Here is a 19359-nt window from a genome sequence, read left to right on the forward strand (position 1 = left end):
AGCAAATGTTTGCCACACATTGACTCTGTGCTGAGCCCTTTCTATGCATCATCTCACCCAGGCCTCCTTTGACTAAATACACATGTACATTGCATCACGCACACGTAAATACATTTTATGCTTTTATGAAAATGGGACTATATTCTACATTGTGTTCTGTAACTTAAGTACTTTGCAGTTTATGTATCATGGACAACTTGCCACGATGATAAATCTACCTTATTCATTGATCTTCCTTTTTAAAAAAAGTAGTAGAAGCATAGCATAACCCATACTTGCTAAAAATGTAGATTCTGTGTTTCTCCTCCCAGGGATTCTGATTTGGAAGGCCTGGGTTGGGGCCAGGGCATGTGGAGTCTAGGAAAGCTCCCCGAGTGACAGCCAGGCATCACTGGTAACGATCTTCTGCTGTTCTAGGCTGGCTCCTGCAGGTGAATGGGAGACGGCAAAACAGAGCAACAACGAAGCACACAACCAGCCAGTAACAAGGGCCCTGGTGCCAGCGAAAGACTGAGAGGAAGGGGAGAAGAGGGCTCAGTTCCCAGAGCGAGGAGATGTACAGTAATATTCTGTGGCAGACATAGGAAGAAAGCAGTGTGTTTTCATAGGGACTTGCAAAGGCAGGGAACACCAAGACAGTGACAGCCCCGCAAGGCCTCTATGAGAACAGAGATCAGACTAGAAGCTGGGGGACTTATCTGAAAGTTGTATTTGCTTGGCAAACAGTTTTTACCTAGATTGTTAATTTGAGGTGCTGTGGCAGGGTTCTTAGAGGATTTGGGAAGAGCTCAAGAACCTCAGAGAGCCCTCTTTGATGCCAAGGTGCCTGGGGGAGAGTCTGAGTACCAGGAGTGCATTAGTTCCACTTTACATTCTTTTTTCCATCAGGAGATAACATTTCCCATCACCCATTTGCTTAGGGCTTTGAAAGACTTGTGCAATATGAACAAATAAAATCTCTGAACTTCATTAGTCATTAATTTCAATCTCTTCTCCTTCCTCAGATATCCCTGATGGATCCACCTGAGAATCTCCTCCCTCCTGGGCAGGGTCTTGCTTGCTGGTGACAGTGGTGACTGGCATAAATCATCCCAAAGTGGATGTTAGGAAGGATGGGAAAACAGAGAGGCCCCGTAGCCTCTCCATCTCCAGCAAGGACCTGTTCTTGATTCTCACCGGGGGTTCAACCCTGTTCCTGGGTCCTCCCAGACCCATGTTGTGGGTCCTGAATCCAGCCTAGTTTCACTCTCCACTGCTCAGCACTGAGTTACATTCCCTGCAAGTATTACCAGAGTCAGCGCCCTCATTCTGCTAATCGGGCTCCTGCCTCATTCCGAAGCCTTCGGTCCCTGTGGATATCCTGTTCCCAAGTTCCTGTGTGGCAGCCTGCCTTGAGCCCCAGATCCTTCCTAGGAGTAAGGACTAGACTTTCCCTTGCCAGGCTCCCATGGGGAAATGGAACACTGCTCTAGGCCCAAAGCTCTGGTTGGGCTTGGCCACTAGAGGACAGACTCCTGGAGCCAGTTTCCTATCAAGATTTTAAAATATCACCTGCCCCATGTTCCTCATCACTGGACTCGAACTGCTTATTGGAACTGTATCCACTTCTGTCTAATGGGATCCCTCCCTTCTCCCTTCACCAACTGCTCTCCTGAGCTGTAAGCAGACCGCCATGGGCTTCAATTGCCTGCTAGATTGACCTTTCTTTATTAGCAGCTGCAATTTCTTCAGTTCCCGGAGCGCAGACTCTTATGCCAGCAGGTGTGTCAAATGCCACGTCCCACGCCCTCTTGATCCTGCTTAGGTGGATATGCCTGGCAATTCTATGATGTGGCCATGGCTTTACACAATTGGCAAGTTCTGGAAACATTCTATCTAAATCAAACTTTCCAAATGCAATTGTCTTTTAAATATTCCACAGAGAATGTTTCAAAGAATACTATTCTGATTCCTTTACAAAAGGTGGGTGGCCTTGTGATGCTATGTGAAGTACATTATAGAAAACTGGAGTCTTTGATTTGAGTCCCACTTCTCATGTGACCTTGGACAAATTATTATATAGTCTTCCTCGAACTTTTTCTTCACCTGACAAACAATGAAGGTAATTTAGTAATTTCTGAAGGTCTAGTTGTAACACTCCATGATACTTAATAGTTACACCTGAACGTGTATTATTTTGTCAATGGAAAATTGCCAGTTAAAAGTTCTCAACATTAAGTACACTGGTATAAAGTTTCTCCCTGGGGATTTACTCTTTTGGCTTTTGTTTTTATCGACTGTCCTTCCTGACCTGGAATTGTCAGGATAGTTGCCAACTAAGGCAATCTTCACAGAAGGGGAGCTGCCTTACCTCCAGAGAGCAGCTTGTTATCTTTTATTTTTGGAAATAACAGAAAGCAAGGAGGGGCTCTTCTGAATGTGAACTGACGGGCCACCTCACGCCACCTTGAGAAAGATCAGAACCCGGTGCCAAGCGGAGATAGGTGAGAGCAATGCCTCTGAGAAATCAAGCTGGCCATTAGCCTCCTCTTTTCTTCTGTAATTAATGAGAAGGCCCTGTATCTTTGTATTAAACCCTTTAATCTAAGAGTTTCTAAGTGTTTTACAAACATTAATTAATTCAATTAAACTTCATGTCACCACCTTGAGGCAGGTAACTCCTCTTTGGGACATCACATCTTGATTGCTCCAGTATGGTCCACAGATTAGGCATTAGTGCAGATTGAGGTAATTGATAGTAATAGTGAAACCTTGAGTTTAGATGAAGCTCTGTGACTAAAGACCTCAAGCACTTTACAAATATCAGATCTGGGTAATGAGGACTGAAGAGGAATCTTGAGGCGACTCACTGTCAATGATAACAAGGCAGAAATATTGCACTTCTTTCAGGTTCCACGCCAAGCTGAAGACACATGACCTTGAGCAGTTCTTTGTGACCCCTTTGTGACTCAGTTTCTACAGCTCTCAAGTGGGGGCAATAATATTACTCACCTCCATACTTCACAAAGATGTTGCAAAGAATAATGTTTGTAATCTGCTCTGGAGTTCTCAGATGAAAGATGCGAATTAATATATGATGAAACATCACTACCCACTTATCTTCACATCATCTAAATGGGTTAAGCAAGTGAAGGATCAGCATCCCCACAGTCTTGGCAGAAACTGTCATTATTTCCATTTGATGTGTGTTATACATACACAAAGAGGTTGAGAACTGATCGGAGCAGCAGACGTGCTTCTGGGATAAATGAAAGCAAGCTGAGATATCAGATCGGCAAAGAGGTAGCTGATTTATTTATTTTCTTCTTCTTCTTCTTTTTTTTCCTTTTCCATTCCTATTTGAGACAGGGTATTTAAGAGGGAATGAGTGTAAGGAGAGAATCAGGGCATGGCTGAATCAACCTTTCCTCTTGGACATTCCTCTCAATTCTAAGTTATCAATATATGTGTATAATTTGCAGTCTCTGAATGAGCTCGTGTACAAATCCTCCTCTGGGTCTTTGCTTGCACTCTCCTTTGCCAACAATCTTTTCCCTCTCCGTCTCCATTTATCTAGGCCAGCATAGAACTCCCCACCTCCACGAAACCTTCCTGGTCTAACTCCCTACTTGAACTTTTGTAATTAGCACATGTGTTAGAACTTATACTTTGGTGTTGGTCTTGCTTCCTAATAGACTTAACTCTACCAGGGCATATTTTATTTGCCCCTTTTCTTCATCTGGTACATGTCTTTGGGTACTGAGCTTAATCAAATAAGTGCAAAGTAAATAAATGAATGGAATCTGTCAGCAAAATGTGAAGATTCTAATTCAAACCACACCAAAGCCACATCTGCTATTCTCACCACGCCATATGTGACCCTGTGAGGCAGATGTAGTGCAGAATAAAAATATTAAACAGGCAAAATTAAGGAAAACACATATTAAATTAAAGAATAAACTTTCAACTCCTTTGGGTAAACACCAAGGGGCACAATTGCTGGATCATGTGTTTAATTTTGTAAGAAACTGCCAAACTGTCTTCCAAAGTGGCTGTATTGTTTTTCATTCCCACCAGCAATGAATGGGAGTTTCTGTTGCTCCATATCCTTGCCAGCATTTGACATCATCAGTATTTTGGATTTTGGCCGTTTTAATAAGTATGTAGTATCTCATTGTTGTTTTAATTTGCAATTCCTTAATGACATAATCAAATGAGTTGAAAATGTATATCTACACAAAAATATGCACATAAGTATTTATAGCATCTTTATTTGTAATTGCTAAAATTTGGAAGCAACCAAGATGTCCTTTGGTAGGTGAACAGATAAATAAACTGTGGTACATCCAGGCAATGGAATATTATTTAGCTTTAAAAAATGATTTACCAAGCCTCAAAAAGACATGGAGAAAACTTAAATGCATATTACTAAGTGATAGACGTCAATCTGAAAAGTCGTATGATTCCAACTATATAACATTCTGGAAAAGGCCAAACTATGGAGGCAGTAAAGGAATTCATGGTTGCCAGGGGTGAGGGGAGAGGCAGGAATGAACAGGGAGAGCAGAGAGAATTTTTAGGGCTGTGGAACTACCATGTATGATACTATAATGGTGAATACATGTCATTATGTATTTGTCAGAACCCACAGAATACACAATGCCAAGAGTGAAGCCTGATGTAAACTGTGGACTTTGGGTGATAATGACATGTCAACAGAGGTTCATCAGTTGTCACAGATCTACCACTTACTACTCCACGGGGGGATGCTGATAGTGGGGGAGGTTGTGTGATGCAAGGAGAATATAGGAAATCACTATCTCTTCTGCTCAATTTTGGTGTGAACCTAAAACTGTTCTAAAAAATCAAATCTATTAAAAATTTTTGTTTTTAACTTTCAAACAATGCTCCAAAGGGAAATAGAAGATTTAACTTAGAGGATTGAAGGAAACTGCTATATACGTATAATACTATCTAGAAAGACTGAGTCACTTTAGAACCTGCTTATGCAATGATTTCTATAATATTTAAGAACAGGCTGATCAAGAAAAATATGCATATTTATGACATCTGTGCGCCTTCACCTATCAGTTACTTATTGCATTAAGCCCAGACTCAAATTCAAGACGTCCATGGAATGGCACTGATCTGTATTTCCTGATACATCTTACTCCCCTCTTCTTCCTTTGCATGCAGCCCGCATGCAGCAAAGGTGATGGACTTACTCTGAACAAGCACGTGTGTTTCTTCTTCCTATGGCTCCCTTGCTTTGAATGCTCTTTCCTGTGGCCTCCTTCCAGTCTGGGCCCTAGCATCTCCACCTATTGAAAAACCTTTCCCGTCGTTTTCAAGGCCCTTCTCAAATGCTTCCTCCAGAAAGAGGCTCTCCTGGTCATAGAAATGCAACATCCCTCACAGATATTCCAAGTAAACCAGTAGAAGCAGTGTTAGCCTGGAAACTAGGATGCAGAATTGGGAGAGCAGCATTGCCTGGTCCAAATACTCACTTTTTACTAATTGCTTGGATTTAAGCAAATTATTTATTTTCTGCACTTGTGATTCCTTGTCTGCTAAGTGAAGATGACCATAGTAGTTCTGACCACAGAGGCCATTGTAAGCATCGTGCCATAGTGTGTGTAAAATGCTTACAATAGTGCCTGGTATATGCAAGAGTTCAGTAAATGTTGCTTGCTTTCCCATGGAATCTAGCCCTGTTTCTGGCTACGCTCGTGTTTGTAGACCAACAGTGCGAAACGAGAGAGAGCACTGCCCATGAGTCATGCTGCCTCAGAGGACTTGGATGTCTTACCATGCGAACTCCTTGAGGACGTGAAGAAACTCTCTCACTATATATTTCAACGTCCTCAGTTCTACTGGACCATGTTGCTGAAAATGATTTTCTATGGGCTCTGAGTTTCTACAAAAGTTTATGTTCTTAGGCACTGATTTTGCTATTCAAATTTGGCTTATATATTGTTGTGGCGTAACCAGATTCGTTTAAGGGGGTAAGTTTGTGTGCAGGTTTTCCTATAACTCTTAGTCAATTACACGCTCATCTTAACCCCACAATGGTGCATGAGTTGCCAATTGTATTCGGGAACCTAACCAGAAAGAAACAGTGCAAGTATCGCCAATTATAGACAACAGAATGAAAACACTTCTCTCTCACCTGCATACCAGCACTGGTATAGTTTTACCATTTCACATACTCACACTCTTTAATCCCCATCAGTGGAGACAAAGTTTGAAATTTTCTTGCTTTGTTTTTTTCTCTGCTAAACGTTTGAATGACCCTCTGCTAGAGCTCTAAAATGTTGACTTACTATTTTTGAGGTATACTTTTTTACTGAGGTATAATTCATATTCATAAAATTCATCCTTTAAAAAGTATATGGTTCACTGAATTTTAGTATAGTCACAAAATTGTGCAGCCATAACCACTAATTCCAGAAATTTTCATCTCCCTTGAAAGAAATCCCATACTCATCTTTTGATCTTGTAATAAAATGTTAATTTTATTTTTATTTATCTGGTTAAATTGTGCTAATCATTTTTAGAAATTCAGAGAACAGCATATATATATTTTGTAATTACTATTACAATAGCTTACTATTTTTTATGTTTATCTTACTTATACTTTACCATTTGCTCAAGGATTTTTTGTGTGTATGTGTGAGGAAGATTGTCGCTGAGCTAACATCTGTGCCAGTCTTCCTCTGTTTTATGTGAGGTGCTGCCACAGCGTGGTTTGATAAGCTGTGCTAGGTCCGTGGCTAGAATCCGAACCTGTGAACCGTGGGGCTGCTGAAGCAGAGCATGCAAACTTAACCAGTACGCCACTGGGCTGGTCCCCATTTGTTCAAGGTTTTACACACACACACACACACACACGCACACACACTTTAGTCTTGGTCTTCGTAGGGTTACTAGCATCAGGTTGGGGATATCCGTGCCAACAGTTGTACACAGCTTGAAGGAGAGTGAGTGAACACAGTGAAGAGAAAAATAGCTCTCCTTTGTTGGAAATGTACTATTTCGCAGGCACTATTCCTCACACAACAGTTTTAGGAGGTAAGTTCTATTATCATAACCTTTTTTTACATGTGACCAAATGGAGGCTTATGGAGTTTATGAAACTTGTTATCCTAAGGTGGTGTAACTAGAAAGCCCAGATGTGAACACAGGCCCTCCAAATTCACAGCACATGCCCTTGACCACTATGTTCTATCATCTGCTGTTAAATCAGACGTTTCATTTAATTATACCAAGAGTACTTGATCAGTGCTGTATGATATATTTTCACGAGTCCTCATTCAATTCCTTCGATTACCGAGTGAGAAGAGCCAGCTGGTGTAGGTTAAACGATCACACAGTTTGACCAATGCCAGTGGGCAGCTGGAATCCAGGGTTTTTCCCAGAGCCAAGGTCGATGTGTGTTGCCCTACATCACATTGGGATTTCTGACATTTATCTTAGCCTTCTGTGGCAGCTTTCATAATAAAAAACCACCTTCTACCATGTTTGAATCCCTACATCAGTCTGCGGATAGTAAATGTGACTTGATTTATATACACAATCCCTCTGCTCAAAGCTTGTGTATTGAATGAATGCGTGAGTAAATTAAAAAAAGAGTCTTACCATACAGTCATTTGAATATTTTATTTCTAGACCCCCTTAACAATTTTTTTTTAAAGATTGTCACCTGAGCTAACATCTGTTGCCAATCATTTTTTTTTCCTTCTTCCCTCCAAAGTCCCCCAGTACATGGTGGTATATTCTAGTTGTGAGTGCCTCTGGCTGTGCTAAGTGGGATGCCGCCTCAGCATGGCCTGATGAGCCATCCCACATCTGCGCCCAGGATCTGAACCAGTGAAACCCTGGGCTGGTGAAGCAGAGGACATGAACTTAACCACTTGGCCACGGGCCGGCCTCATAGACCCCTTAAGAATATAACCACTAGTGATATTTTAGTGGAAGAAGACTGCATAAAATAGTTTGACTATACCTTTGTTCTTTCTCTGCATGTTTTTCAAAAAAGTAAACCATTCCACGCATACATTAAGTAGAATGTTTTTGCATACACAAAGAAATGTGATTACAAATACCTTTGGAAGAGGATTAGTCATGATTTGTACCTTTTGTAGGCAAAAGAGCCGATAGATGGGGCCTTTCATTAATCAGATCAGCAGCTCTGTTAGCCTCCCCCGACCCCAGCTCCTTAGCCTCTGTGAATAAAGCAGTGGCCTGGGCATTCTTGCACCCGCTCCCCACTCCTCAGAAGAGTCCTGCCAACTCTGCCTTGTCCTGTTGGATTTGCAGTCAGATGTCTCAGGCTGGCACTGGGCAGGCAATGAGTTCTTTCCCTGTAACTTGGGCACAAAAAGATCAGCATGGGAGCAGCCTCCTTTGGGACAGCTGCTCTGAGAGAATGCAGTAAGCAAGGAGCAGGAAGAAATTCCTCCGAGAAGAGGGTGACTCGTGGGAGGAGTTCAGTGTGCTAACTATTGTCATTTGCTGAGAGAAGGTGTGTACTTGAGGAGTCTTAACCTGGAGGATCCTTAACTCTTTCAGTCAGCTGGCGAGCAGTGGTGGCTCAGCAAGTTCGTCCTGGAAGCGTCTGCTCGGGAAGGTCAGGGCGGAGGCGTGGAATCGTTCTTTCATGGGGGACCACTTTGAGAAGGGCCAGCACGCTTTGCTCAATGAAGGAGAAGAGAATGAGATGGTAAGATTCTAGCCACATTCCCCTCTTCCCAGTCCCACACCCCAGCCTCCAACACACACACACACACACACACACACACACACACGCTCAGACACACTCACATACTTCCTTGCAATTTGACTCTGGTATTGTGTGAGAAAAGATAATGTCCAAGAATCTCTCTGTCCCATGCACGTGACCTCTAACAGGAGAAACTTGCTAGAATGAAAATATTGCATTTATTTTATCAGTAGTATTTTCTTTTTAAGCAAAACAGAAAGGGAGAGAAGCATGATGGCACTTCACGGTGAGCTTTTGAGCCTTACCAGCATAGCACGTTCTGTTCAAAACTTCTCGTAATTTCTGCAAATCCCTAAACTTGGGAGCAGTGTATTACCTGACAGGATGAGGTGGATCATCAATAGTGAAGGAGTGCCTCTGGTTCTTTGACCTTCTTCTCTTCTCACTTATCTGTATTCACAGAGACTGTTGGACAGGGAAAACATAAAATAGTAACAATTATCAGCCTACACACACATTTCTGTTTACTTCTAGAATTTTACTTGTAGCTCCCTAGTTATAGGGAGTGGTTACAGGAAACTTTGTGTAGTCCACTGTCTCTTTTATTTTAGATGTGTTCCCCTCTCGGGAACTGTAGGAAATTCAAAGATGATTCTTATGCTCTTACTGAATTTAAAGCTGTATTGCTCAATTACGATGTAATCAAGAGAGAGTTAGAAATGTGTGCTCTGTTTAATAAGGCCTTTCTGCTATTTGTATAAGCATCGTCTTTTACGCCAGTAATGGTGTAATTAAAATGTTGAAATGTGATGCTCTCATTCTATGATAGCATTTTATCTTCCTGGTATTAATATATAAATAACACACCCAAAAGACATTTGCTTAAAATATTTGCTTGGTTAATTGCATTAGTCCTGACTATTAAATTCTTTGTTCCTAAACTGGTCTTTCAAGTCTAATCTGCTTACCTGTTCCTATAGCAACAACATATTTTGGACCTTCAAGAGTAGAGCTCTTCTACTATCAGAGCTGAAAATATTATAAAGGAATAAAAGGCACCCAAATTTAAGTGGCTTTCTTAACCATCTCCTTACTTCTTTCAGATTTGACCACCAAATGACAATTGCCTTCAGGCCCTACACAAATGTCACCAGAAATGACCTTCTGACCTCATGTTGGATATCATGCTTATTTCTCCAGTGTTTTCTTTAGAGAGTGACTATTCTATTACTCTCTCTATTAAGTTGAAAATTTGATTCTCATCTTGAATACTCTTCATCAGCAGGCAGAGTCTCCTTCCTTCTAATGGTTTTTTATCTTGCCTCAAATCCTCAGATCGAATTACACCCACTCTTTTCCTGTACACTCATTTCTGCTCTTCGACAATTTGTCATTCGAGAGTCATTAAGACTCATCTCCTCGCTAGCAGATGTTCCTAGTTTCAGGGAAACTACTATCTCTTCTCCAGCCTCCACATTCCAGCAAAGCAATTTTGTTAATAGTTCATCTTCATCATAGCAGCACCCGATGCACCAGGGTGTCAACTTAGTTTTGTACACAGATGAAAGCCTAGTTAGGAGCGGGCCTTTGATATGGGAAGGGACACTGTGTTTTCTGGAGAGGAGTCATTTGGCCCGTCGCCTCCACGGAGGTGCCGAGATTAGTATGCACTCTTGAGCTCCCCATCCTGTTCCGGCTGGAGAAGCCTGGCCACCTGCCCGCTGTTGTGTCAGATACTCTGTCCTTTTTTTAACTCACTCCTCCGTCCCCTTCGCCCAGAGCAGTAAATCTCAAAAATTACCAAGCTATCTTAAATGCATTCCACATATTTTCATATTGATTCTTAGTTTACAAAATATTTTGTTGGCCACTAGCTACTTTAGCTTCCACTACACCCTGTGCAGCAGGTGCTGTGCTTCCATCTTTAAGGATGAGGAAATGGATGCTCTGAGCATTGGCTTGTCTAAGGTTACATAAGTCCAGGAGCTGAGGCAACACTTGCATTAGTTTAAATTGGTAGCTTTTTTGTCTCTGGATCTGAACACAGCCCAGTGAGACCTTTTTTCATTTCTTTCAAAGGACATTCTACTCTTAACAGGAGAACACACTTCTTCCCTTAGTAAAGCAAAGCTTAGGAGAGGGTCTGCTTTTCTCAGATTTCCCAGGATCTGTTCTGTTATGTACGATTTGTACTTCCTGAGTAAGTCTGTCTCCTCTGACTTCAATGTGAATCCCTCTGGAAAACCAAGATTGTCTAGAAATGTGTCACATCACAGTGTTTAAAGTATTTTCCTTTATAATATACAGTTTGGACCTTTGCAGAAGTCATTCCTCTGATAATAGAAACGATTTCAAATTTCAAGAGAAAACAACATTTTATGGTTTAGTCCTCATGTCAGGTAAAGAATGGGAGTATTTCCAGGCTTAAAGATGCCTGGGACTATTTTCCATTCTAGAATAAAAGAAATAAGAACTAAAGAGCAATTCTAAATGATCTGAAAGTAATATCTTTAAGTGTAAAACGAGACAGGAGCCTATGGAAGAAAGAATTCTTTGGAAGGACAAGATTGGAAAGGGGAGGAAGTGACACTCACAGAAGGTTCACCTAGATGACTGCCCCAGAAAGGCCTCAAAGAGGAGACTGAATCCCAGACAGCACAATGACTGGACCAGAGGCCCGGCTCTCACTAGCCACTTGCCCTCTCTAGCCTCGGTTTTCCTATCTGTAAAATAGGAATGGTCCTTCTGACCCTACATGTCTCACAAAGCGCTTATGAGAATCAACAGAGATAACCTATATGGAAGTGTTTCGGGAAGTATAAAATTCTGGAGATGTATAAGCTGCTATTATCTAAACAGAGATAGGAGTCAGGGCTTTAGCAATTAACCAATTGAATGAATACCAGCCCCCAAAAATGAATTCATCTCTTTTCATTAAATAATGACAAGTGGGGAATGTATGCTTTCATTCACAAGCTGTAGAGACCACTTATAAATGGACAGGAGCTGAATTATCTTATACCCTGCCTTGTTCTGCTTACTTTGGGAAAGGACCTACATGTCTTGGGACTCAGTTTCCTTATTTATAAAGTGAGAGTATCAGATGGCCTGGGAGTTCACATTCCTTTGAATTATGATGTTACATATTTATAATGTGAAAAGCCTTAGAAACGCTGAGTGCTCATTTCCTCATACCATGACTGATCAAAGATATCATGGTTTAATTGATTTGAACAATGCCCGCCATTATCTTACTTATACCCTAATGCAATCATACTCCTTTTGGGGAAGTGTTTGTTCTAGTGAGACTTTTTTTAAAAGTAACATTCCCTGATTTTTCTTCTTTTCTAGGTCTTAGCAAATGGGGAAAAAAACTCTTGAATTTTTTTTCTGATTATAAAGGTAGCATATGTTTGTTGTAAAAACATTGAAATGACATATAAAGGTCTAAAGAATGAAGTAAATATGATTCATGAACTTTCCACCCAGACTTCTTCCAGACTTATAAGAAAGGCATACACCAAACTTGTTACTTTCTAATTATTTACTACATTTTAATATTATCTATGCTCTTGCAATCATTTACATCTGTTATGTCTGTATTATGGAAATATTACATAATGCTGTGCTACTGTACATCTCATCCCACCTCTGCACCCAGTGATGTCACATTATTAGCTGGAAGTGAATAATATTGGGAGGATTTATGCCATAGAAATCAGTAAATGCAACACGGACTTCCAGTCTGCCCCACCTGAAGGCTGGTTTTAAGTATTTACCAGCACATCACAAAACATACTTCTTTAAGACTTCTCTATTCTTTCCCCTATACATATCCAAATATAATATCCTTATTGGATTCAGATATCATCCATTTATTTGCAATATGCATGATGCCGAAACAAAATAAAATCAATTACAATCTAATCTTAAAAGAATGCACACACATACTCATAAATATGACTCTGTTTTTAACAAAAAATGGGGTCATTTCAAGTATACTCCTTTTTTAAGCTGGCCTTTTCATTACACCTAAAAATACACATGTGTGTATTTTCCTTTTGATAATTACAGTTCCGCATAGCCATTTTAATGTTTAAATTGTGTTTAGATGAACTGTGCTATATTAAGGAAATCTCTTATGATGCACACTTATGTTATTTCTACACTTTTTTTGGCTGTGATGGATAACTTAATTCATGTATTTTTTCGTATCTGTCAGATTATTTCCTCAGGATAAAGTTCTAGAAATAGCATTGCTACATCAAAGGGGATGTGCGTTTTAAATTTTGATTGATATGTAATGCCAAATTGCCCTCCAGAAGACTGTGGATGTACCGATTTATACTCTGACTAGCAATCTTTTGAGAATATTTGCTTTCTCCACTATGCTTGCCAATGTTGAACATTATCAATCTTTTTAACTTTGGCTCATCTGGTAAGTGAAAGTGATACTTTATGGATGTATTACTTTTGCATTTCCCTAATTTGAAGTTGAATACGTCTCTTTATATGTGTATTGGCATTTATATTTTTTCCGATTAAAATCTCTTAATGTTATCACTGATGTTGTATCAACTAGTAGACTGGGTAACTAAAAAGTAGTGAATGTAGAAAAGCAATCGGAACTCTTTTTGAACTCCATGTGATTTCTGAGAACAGCAAGAAGTTAGTGCTGCAACGGGCCCCTAACATGGCAGCAGAGTGGTGTGTGGTCTTTGCCACATTGGAAGTCCTGCCGTGTCTTCAGCATGAGCTGGGGACATCTGTCCTTACCAATTATTTGGCTCACTTTGATAGCTGATGCTCATCTTTTCTTCTCTAACACCAGGGAGCAAAAGCACCTCCCCCACCTCAATAGCCACTTATTTATTATGCTCCATGAGCACCTCCGAATTGGTTGCCAATGTTAACTAGTGAACCCACAGATCTCATAGTGGAGGAATTGTGTTCAGACTGAGACATTTTGTCAATTGAAATGTTCAGGAAGCTGGGCCACTGGCCAAGTCTAGTGTCTTTATTCTTGATTCATTGCTACAGAACTCCCATGAAGTCAACTCATCTTTGATATAAACTCTTGAAGAGTAAGATTTAATTGCTTCTGGAGGACAAGGCCACTGCTTGGTTCACCTTTTTGTGGCCTCCCCCTTGCCTTTCCCCAGAATTTAGCACAGTGCTTGGCATAGATACTCAGGCCATATTTGATAGCGCAATTGCAAGCTTCATTAACCTGCAATTTTGCATTCTGAGAAGAATAGAGAGGCAGCAGAGCTCAAAGAAAAAAACAGTTTGATTAATTTAAAGCGAAACCTAGGAATTTTATGTTTATTTGGATGGTCAATCATCTTGTGAATTTATCAATTGACTCCTCCCTCCTTCAAGCATAAACAAAGCTTATTCTTCGGAGTTAATTAGCCGTACTACACTATTTTTCTATGAGATACCTTATTTTCTCCTTTCATCCCTTCCTGTACAAATTCAACAAATGTTTACCAAACCCCTATTCTGTGCCAGGAGTCCTCTGTGCTAACCGAGGAAGATTTCAAGTGAATAGCAAACAGCTTCTGTTTTTAAGGAGTTCACAGTCGAGTGGGCAAGACCAAGTACATAATTTATGGGGCTCAGTGCAAAATGAGAATGAGGTGCCACTTGTTCAACAATTGTTAAGAATTTCAGGTTGCCTGTAGCAGAGCATTAAACCAAGTTCATGGCCCTTCTGAGAGTAGGGCTGAACACTCATGAAGCTGGCCCTACAAGTGAAGGAATGAGGGATGCAAATGTAATGAACGTGTGATGAAACAGGTGTCACTGCGATTGTTATGCAGACAGAGTTGTGGGAGCACAGAAGAAGGATAAACTCAGTCAAAGAAAATTTCAAGGGGAAGGATGGCAGTTAATTTCCCTGGAGGGGTAGGTGAGGGCCAGATTGTGAAGGACTTTATAAGACATCCTAATGAATGTATATCTTATCCTTTCCAGTGATTCCCAAACATTGGTCCATGAAAAAACTGCACCAGAATAAAACTGGGGAGAATAAAAAAAAGTTTCCTAGGCCTCGTTCCTGACCTACTGAATTAGAATCTTTGATGGTGGAGCTGGACTTGGTTAGAACGGTTGTCATGCCAGCCTGGAGGAATGGGGAAGGCACTGGAAGATTTGAAACAGGGACTGATATGATAGGATTTGCCTTTACAAAGGATGTTACATCATGGGGTGAGGAAGGTTGGTTGGAAGAGGAGAGACCAGGAAGAAGGTATTTGAAATAGTCCAAGTGAGAGATTCAGGATGAAATTACAGCCTTGTCAGAGAGGATGCTGAGTGGAGAATGGATTTAGAGATATTTGGAGATTAGAATTAAAAAGACTTTGTAATTCATAGACTGTGGGGTAAGAGAGAAGGGGCAAACGGGTGAGTAGTTATTAAAGATGTCTTTAAGGTTGCTAGTTTGTCCAGTGGGAGAAGACGATGCTACTGTTTAATCCCACAGGGAAAAGTAGGAACAGGTGGGAGTGGGGATGGCTATAGTAATAGCAAATACTTATACGGTGGTTGATCTGAACTAAGAAATTTACACATTGTAACTTATTTAATCCTCTCAGCAACCCTATGAAGAATTATCATCTCTCTTCTATAAACAAGAAAACAGAGGCATAGAGAGAGTAAGCGACATGCCCAGGTTCATGGACTAAGTAAATGGCAGGCTATGGTTTAAGTCACCACTTTAAACATAGTGGTTTGGGGCTGGCCTGGTGGCACAGAGGTTAGGTGCACATGTTCTGCTTCGGTGGCCCGGGGTTCGTCGGTTTGGATCGGTTTGGATCCTGGGCGCGGACATGGCACTGCTTAGCATGCCATGCTGTGGTAGGTGTCCCACATATAAAGTAGAGGAAGGTGGGCACGATGTTAGCTCAGGGCCAGTCTTCCTCAGCAAAAAGAGGAGGATTGGCAGCAGTTAGCTCAGGGCTAATCTTTCTCAAAAATAAATGAATAAAAAAAAAAACAAACATAGTGGTTTGATGCCTCTTGATTTTGCTAAATTCTGTATGCACTACTTTGGTTGTTAACAGTTGCAAAAACAGCAGTAAATAATTGAAAGAAACACAACATTAGGAGGCTGGAGACCAGCATTATGGTGTTGGCTCTGCCATTATTTATTCTTCCAACCTTAAAGTAAACTCTGGTCCCCTCTCTTTGACTTTGCCTCATTTGCAAGGTGGAGATAATAACACCTTATTGGTTTGACACAGGGACTAATGCAGATGGTTTCTTGAGGTCCTCTCCAAAACACACAAAAACTATGATTTAAAAAGTTTTAAAACAGGTGGATAAAATCACTGTGAAACATCTTAAGAAATTTAAGTGATACTCTTGATTTTTCTCAAAGAACTGTGAGATTTTTTTAGTCAAGGAAAGGAGAACATATCTGGAGACATTACGTGAACTGGGAACTGGAAATTTATGGCAGTTGCTGTGTGGATTACTCATGAATAAAGGACTAAAGAGTAATTTTAACGGTAAATGATTAACCAATGCTGAACGCCATAGTGTCCTCAGTTCCACAGAAGACAGAGAGCACGGGACTTGGCCTTCAAAAAAGTTAGTTGGTGATTTGATGATGTATCTAGAGGAGGTTCATTCTTGGGTGCCAGTTTCAAGGCTTTGTGGCTATTTCAAAGCTTTGTGAAGACTAGTCAGAGAGGGACCACCTATCTAAATGGCCTGCAGCTATTTCTGGATGCTCCTAATGTAAACCTTCATGAGTTGCCTGAAACCGCTGCCTGGGTGGAGTTGAAAGGCAGCTCAGAACACCGCCTCCTCAACTCCATCCTCAGCCTCAGGCTACTCTTACGGGCAATGAGCACCGCTGTGCCCTAGATGCCCCCTCAGAGAAAGAACAGAGAGGAGGCCCAAATGTGCTGCGTGCTTTCCAGAGAAATATGATGTCCCTCAGGCCAGAACACTTTCTGACTTTTGTGGTTGTACACACAGGGCCCTGGCTGAGATTATAATCATTCTAGCATTTCTAGAATCTCTTAGCTTCTTGAGGAAACCATGACTGGAGGATTCTGAGACTCTTGTACTCAAGTCTCAGAATTAGTACAGAGAAGATGATATTGTGAGGAAAGATCAATGTTTTGAGGCCAGTTCAAAAACAAAAGTATGCAAGAATTAAGTTTGAGTAGATAAGTGGTTACTTCTATATGTTTTTTAATAGAAAAATAAGTTGATTTTTATGGCACACATTTACCTTCAACTTTGCTCTCCTTCTCTTGGAATCACCAAGCATAATAAGGATCCTTTAGCTTGGAGGCCAAGCCAACTTGTGTAGATTTTTCCTTTAGTCAATTCCAAGAGACAATTTTTTACTTTCCACCTTCTCTGATCACCCAAATGTGGTCTGCTTGCTCTTCCCAGATTGTATTATACACTTTCTCTGCCAGGGACATATCTTCACCCTGCTATCTGGCCATCAGAGTCCTGTCCATCCATCGGAACCCATCTCAAATTTGAAATCATACCACACAATTTTATGTGGTTTTTCTTCACCTAATATTATTACATATATTAAAAATACTTAATAAACATTATTTTAATGGCTATATAATATTATTTAATGACTACCCTATTCTTATATATATATATTGCTTTCTATTTACTACTACTAATAACATTGCAGTGAACATCTATGAATATAAATCTTATTGGGTTTTGTATGAGTTAGAGGTATTTTTTTCTTTTTTGTTAAGATAGAGAGTCTTTCTTAGTGACCTAAAATCATATCCTTTGGAGGTCTGCACATTTGTAAGGTCAGGTTGGCCTTGAATATCCCTCTCTCTAGTAGAGATCTAGACTTCTGTGGAAGTGCCTTGAACGGATCTGATTTTGATGCTCAGAAATGCCATTTGCCATTCTCCATGCCAGAGAACTATGAAGAGGGAGTGTGTAATGGGAAATTGTGAATCTTCAATTTGTTCAAAGGCTTCTCAGGCAAAAAGCATCATGTGCATATAAAGGACCAATTCTGACCACAGCAGACACATGTTGCAGATGTAGATAGGGCTCTGGCCACAAATTGAGGGGCCTTCATATTTAACTTCAGAGAAGTTTCCTATGTAGCCTCCTCCTGCTGTTTCTACCCTAGGAAGAATAAGTAAAAGCTAAAATTTCTGTTATCTTGGTATCAAATTCTAGCCTCTGTGGTCACAGCTATAGTATTTCTTCTTTAATAAAGACCTGACTGTGGGGGTTTTCAACCTTAAGGAGAGAAAAAAACCAATCATCTTGCTTCTGAACTTTTACATAAGATCCCAGAACAAAAAAACCTTATTTTTGAATTTTTTTTTTACAGGGAAAGATTCACCTGAGCTAAGATCTGTTGCCAATCTTCCTCTTTTTTTTCCTCCCTGAAGCCCCAGCACATGGTTGTATATCCTAGTTGTAGGTCCTTCTGGTTCTTCTACGTGAACCACCACCACAGCATGGCAACTGTCAGATGGGTGTGTGGTTCTGCAACCAGGAAATGAACCTGGGCCACCAAAGCAGTGAGAGCACCGAACTTTAACCACTAGGCCATCAGGGCCGGCTCTATTTTTGAGTTTAAACACCATTGACATAATTACCTACAGAATGTCCCTGTATAAATTAATTGGCCAATAGAAAATACAAAAGAATATGCAAGTGACAGTGGAATATTTCATTATTCCAAGGAAGATACACTTTGTATTTAATTTTTAATGGATTATTGATCAACCATTCACTGTTGTATCTCCAATGCTTAGATAGATGCCTGGTGCATAGTAAGTACATAATATATATTTTTGAAATAAGTAAATGAATGAACGATGGATGAATGTAGGTAGTTACAGTTACATTCCAAAATTATGTGAAGTAGCATACAAATTCAAAGGAAACTAAAGATTAGAATTTAGAGAAATGGAAGATTCATTTACTAAACTCTATTTCACGTATTCCATAGAGTCACAGAGTCTCAGATCACAAACTTACTCAAAGTTGATCTGACCTTCTCCTGCCCTTTACTTCACCCGTCCAACCTTTTCTTAAATGCCCTTAGAGAAGGAAACTTACCATAAGACAAATCATTTCCTTGTAAGACAGAGCTGACTGTTAAAAAATTCTCTTCTTTATGTTGAGCTGAAATATGGTTCAATCTGAATCCATTAGTCCTACTTCTTTTGCCTTTTGGGGCCACTTGTCAAAAATCAGCTTCCATTCCTACAACTCAGGTATTTAAATATTGTTCTTGTCCATCTGTCGTCCCACCATCTTTTCTCCAATCTAAACATATTCAATTTCTTCAACTGCTCTTCATGAGGCATAAGTCTTTGAAATTTACCTCAGAAAGTCTTGGGAAGATATCCCCTATGATGGTTTAAAGAAGCAACCCTCTCTTAGTGTGATTCTCTCTTTGAAATCTGCAGAGATTCTGGGATAAAGGGGCATCTTCCAAGAGGAACACGGATGGACAGCTGCCGCTGACTGTGTCACTAAGTTTGTTGAAGATAAGGAGTTCAGACCTGTCTGTTCAGATCCAGACAGGTCTTAGATCAGTATGATTCCTGCCTAACGATAGTAATAGTTAATATTTGTTGACTACCTACTAGGTCCTACGCCCATTGCTAAGCACTTTCATGTGATAT

The 19359-nt window shown here is 40.4% G+C and overlaps 1 protein-coding gene across 6 annotated transcripts in view; it reads left to right on the forward strand.

Moving 5' to 3' along the window:
* The first annotated feature begins 7658 nt into the window (after nucleotides 1–7658).
* The window catches only part of ATP13A4 (ATPase 13A4), a 123041-nt gene continuing 111340 nt past the window's right edge, over nucleotides 7659–19359 (forward strand). For 2 of the 6 annotated variants that reach the window (XR_011503234.1, XR_011503235.1), the window contains exon 1: nucleotides 7659–8701. Coding sequence is in view for 4 of the 6 variants with exons in the window: in XM_070509166.1 (XP_070365267.1) it covers nucleotides 8639–8701 (63 nt within the window). In the remaining 2 variants the exon portion in view is untranslated. The remainder of the gene's footprint in view (nucleotides 8702–19359) is intronic. The other 4 variants (XM_070509166.1, XM_070509167.1, XM_070509164.1 and 1 more) reach the window with 3 other exon arrangements.

Source organism: Equus asinus, chromosome 5 (genome assembly GCF_041296235.1).
Source record: "Equus asinus isolate D_3611 breed Donkey chromosome 5, EquAss-T2T_v2, whole genome shotgun sequence".
NCBI lineage: Eukaryota > Metazoa > Chordata > Mammalia > Perissodactyla > Equidae > Equus > Equus asinus.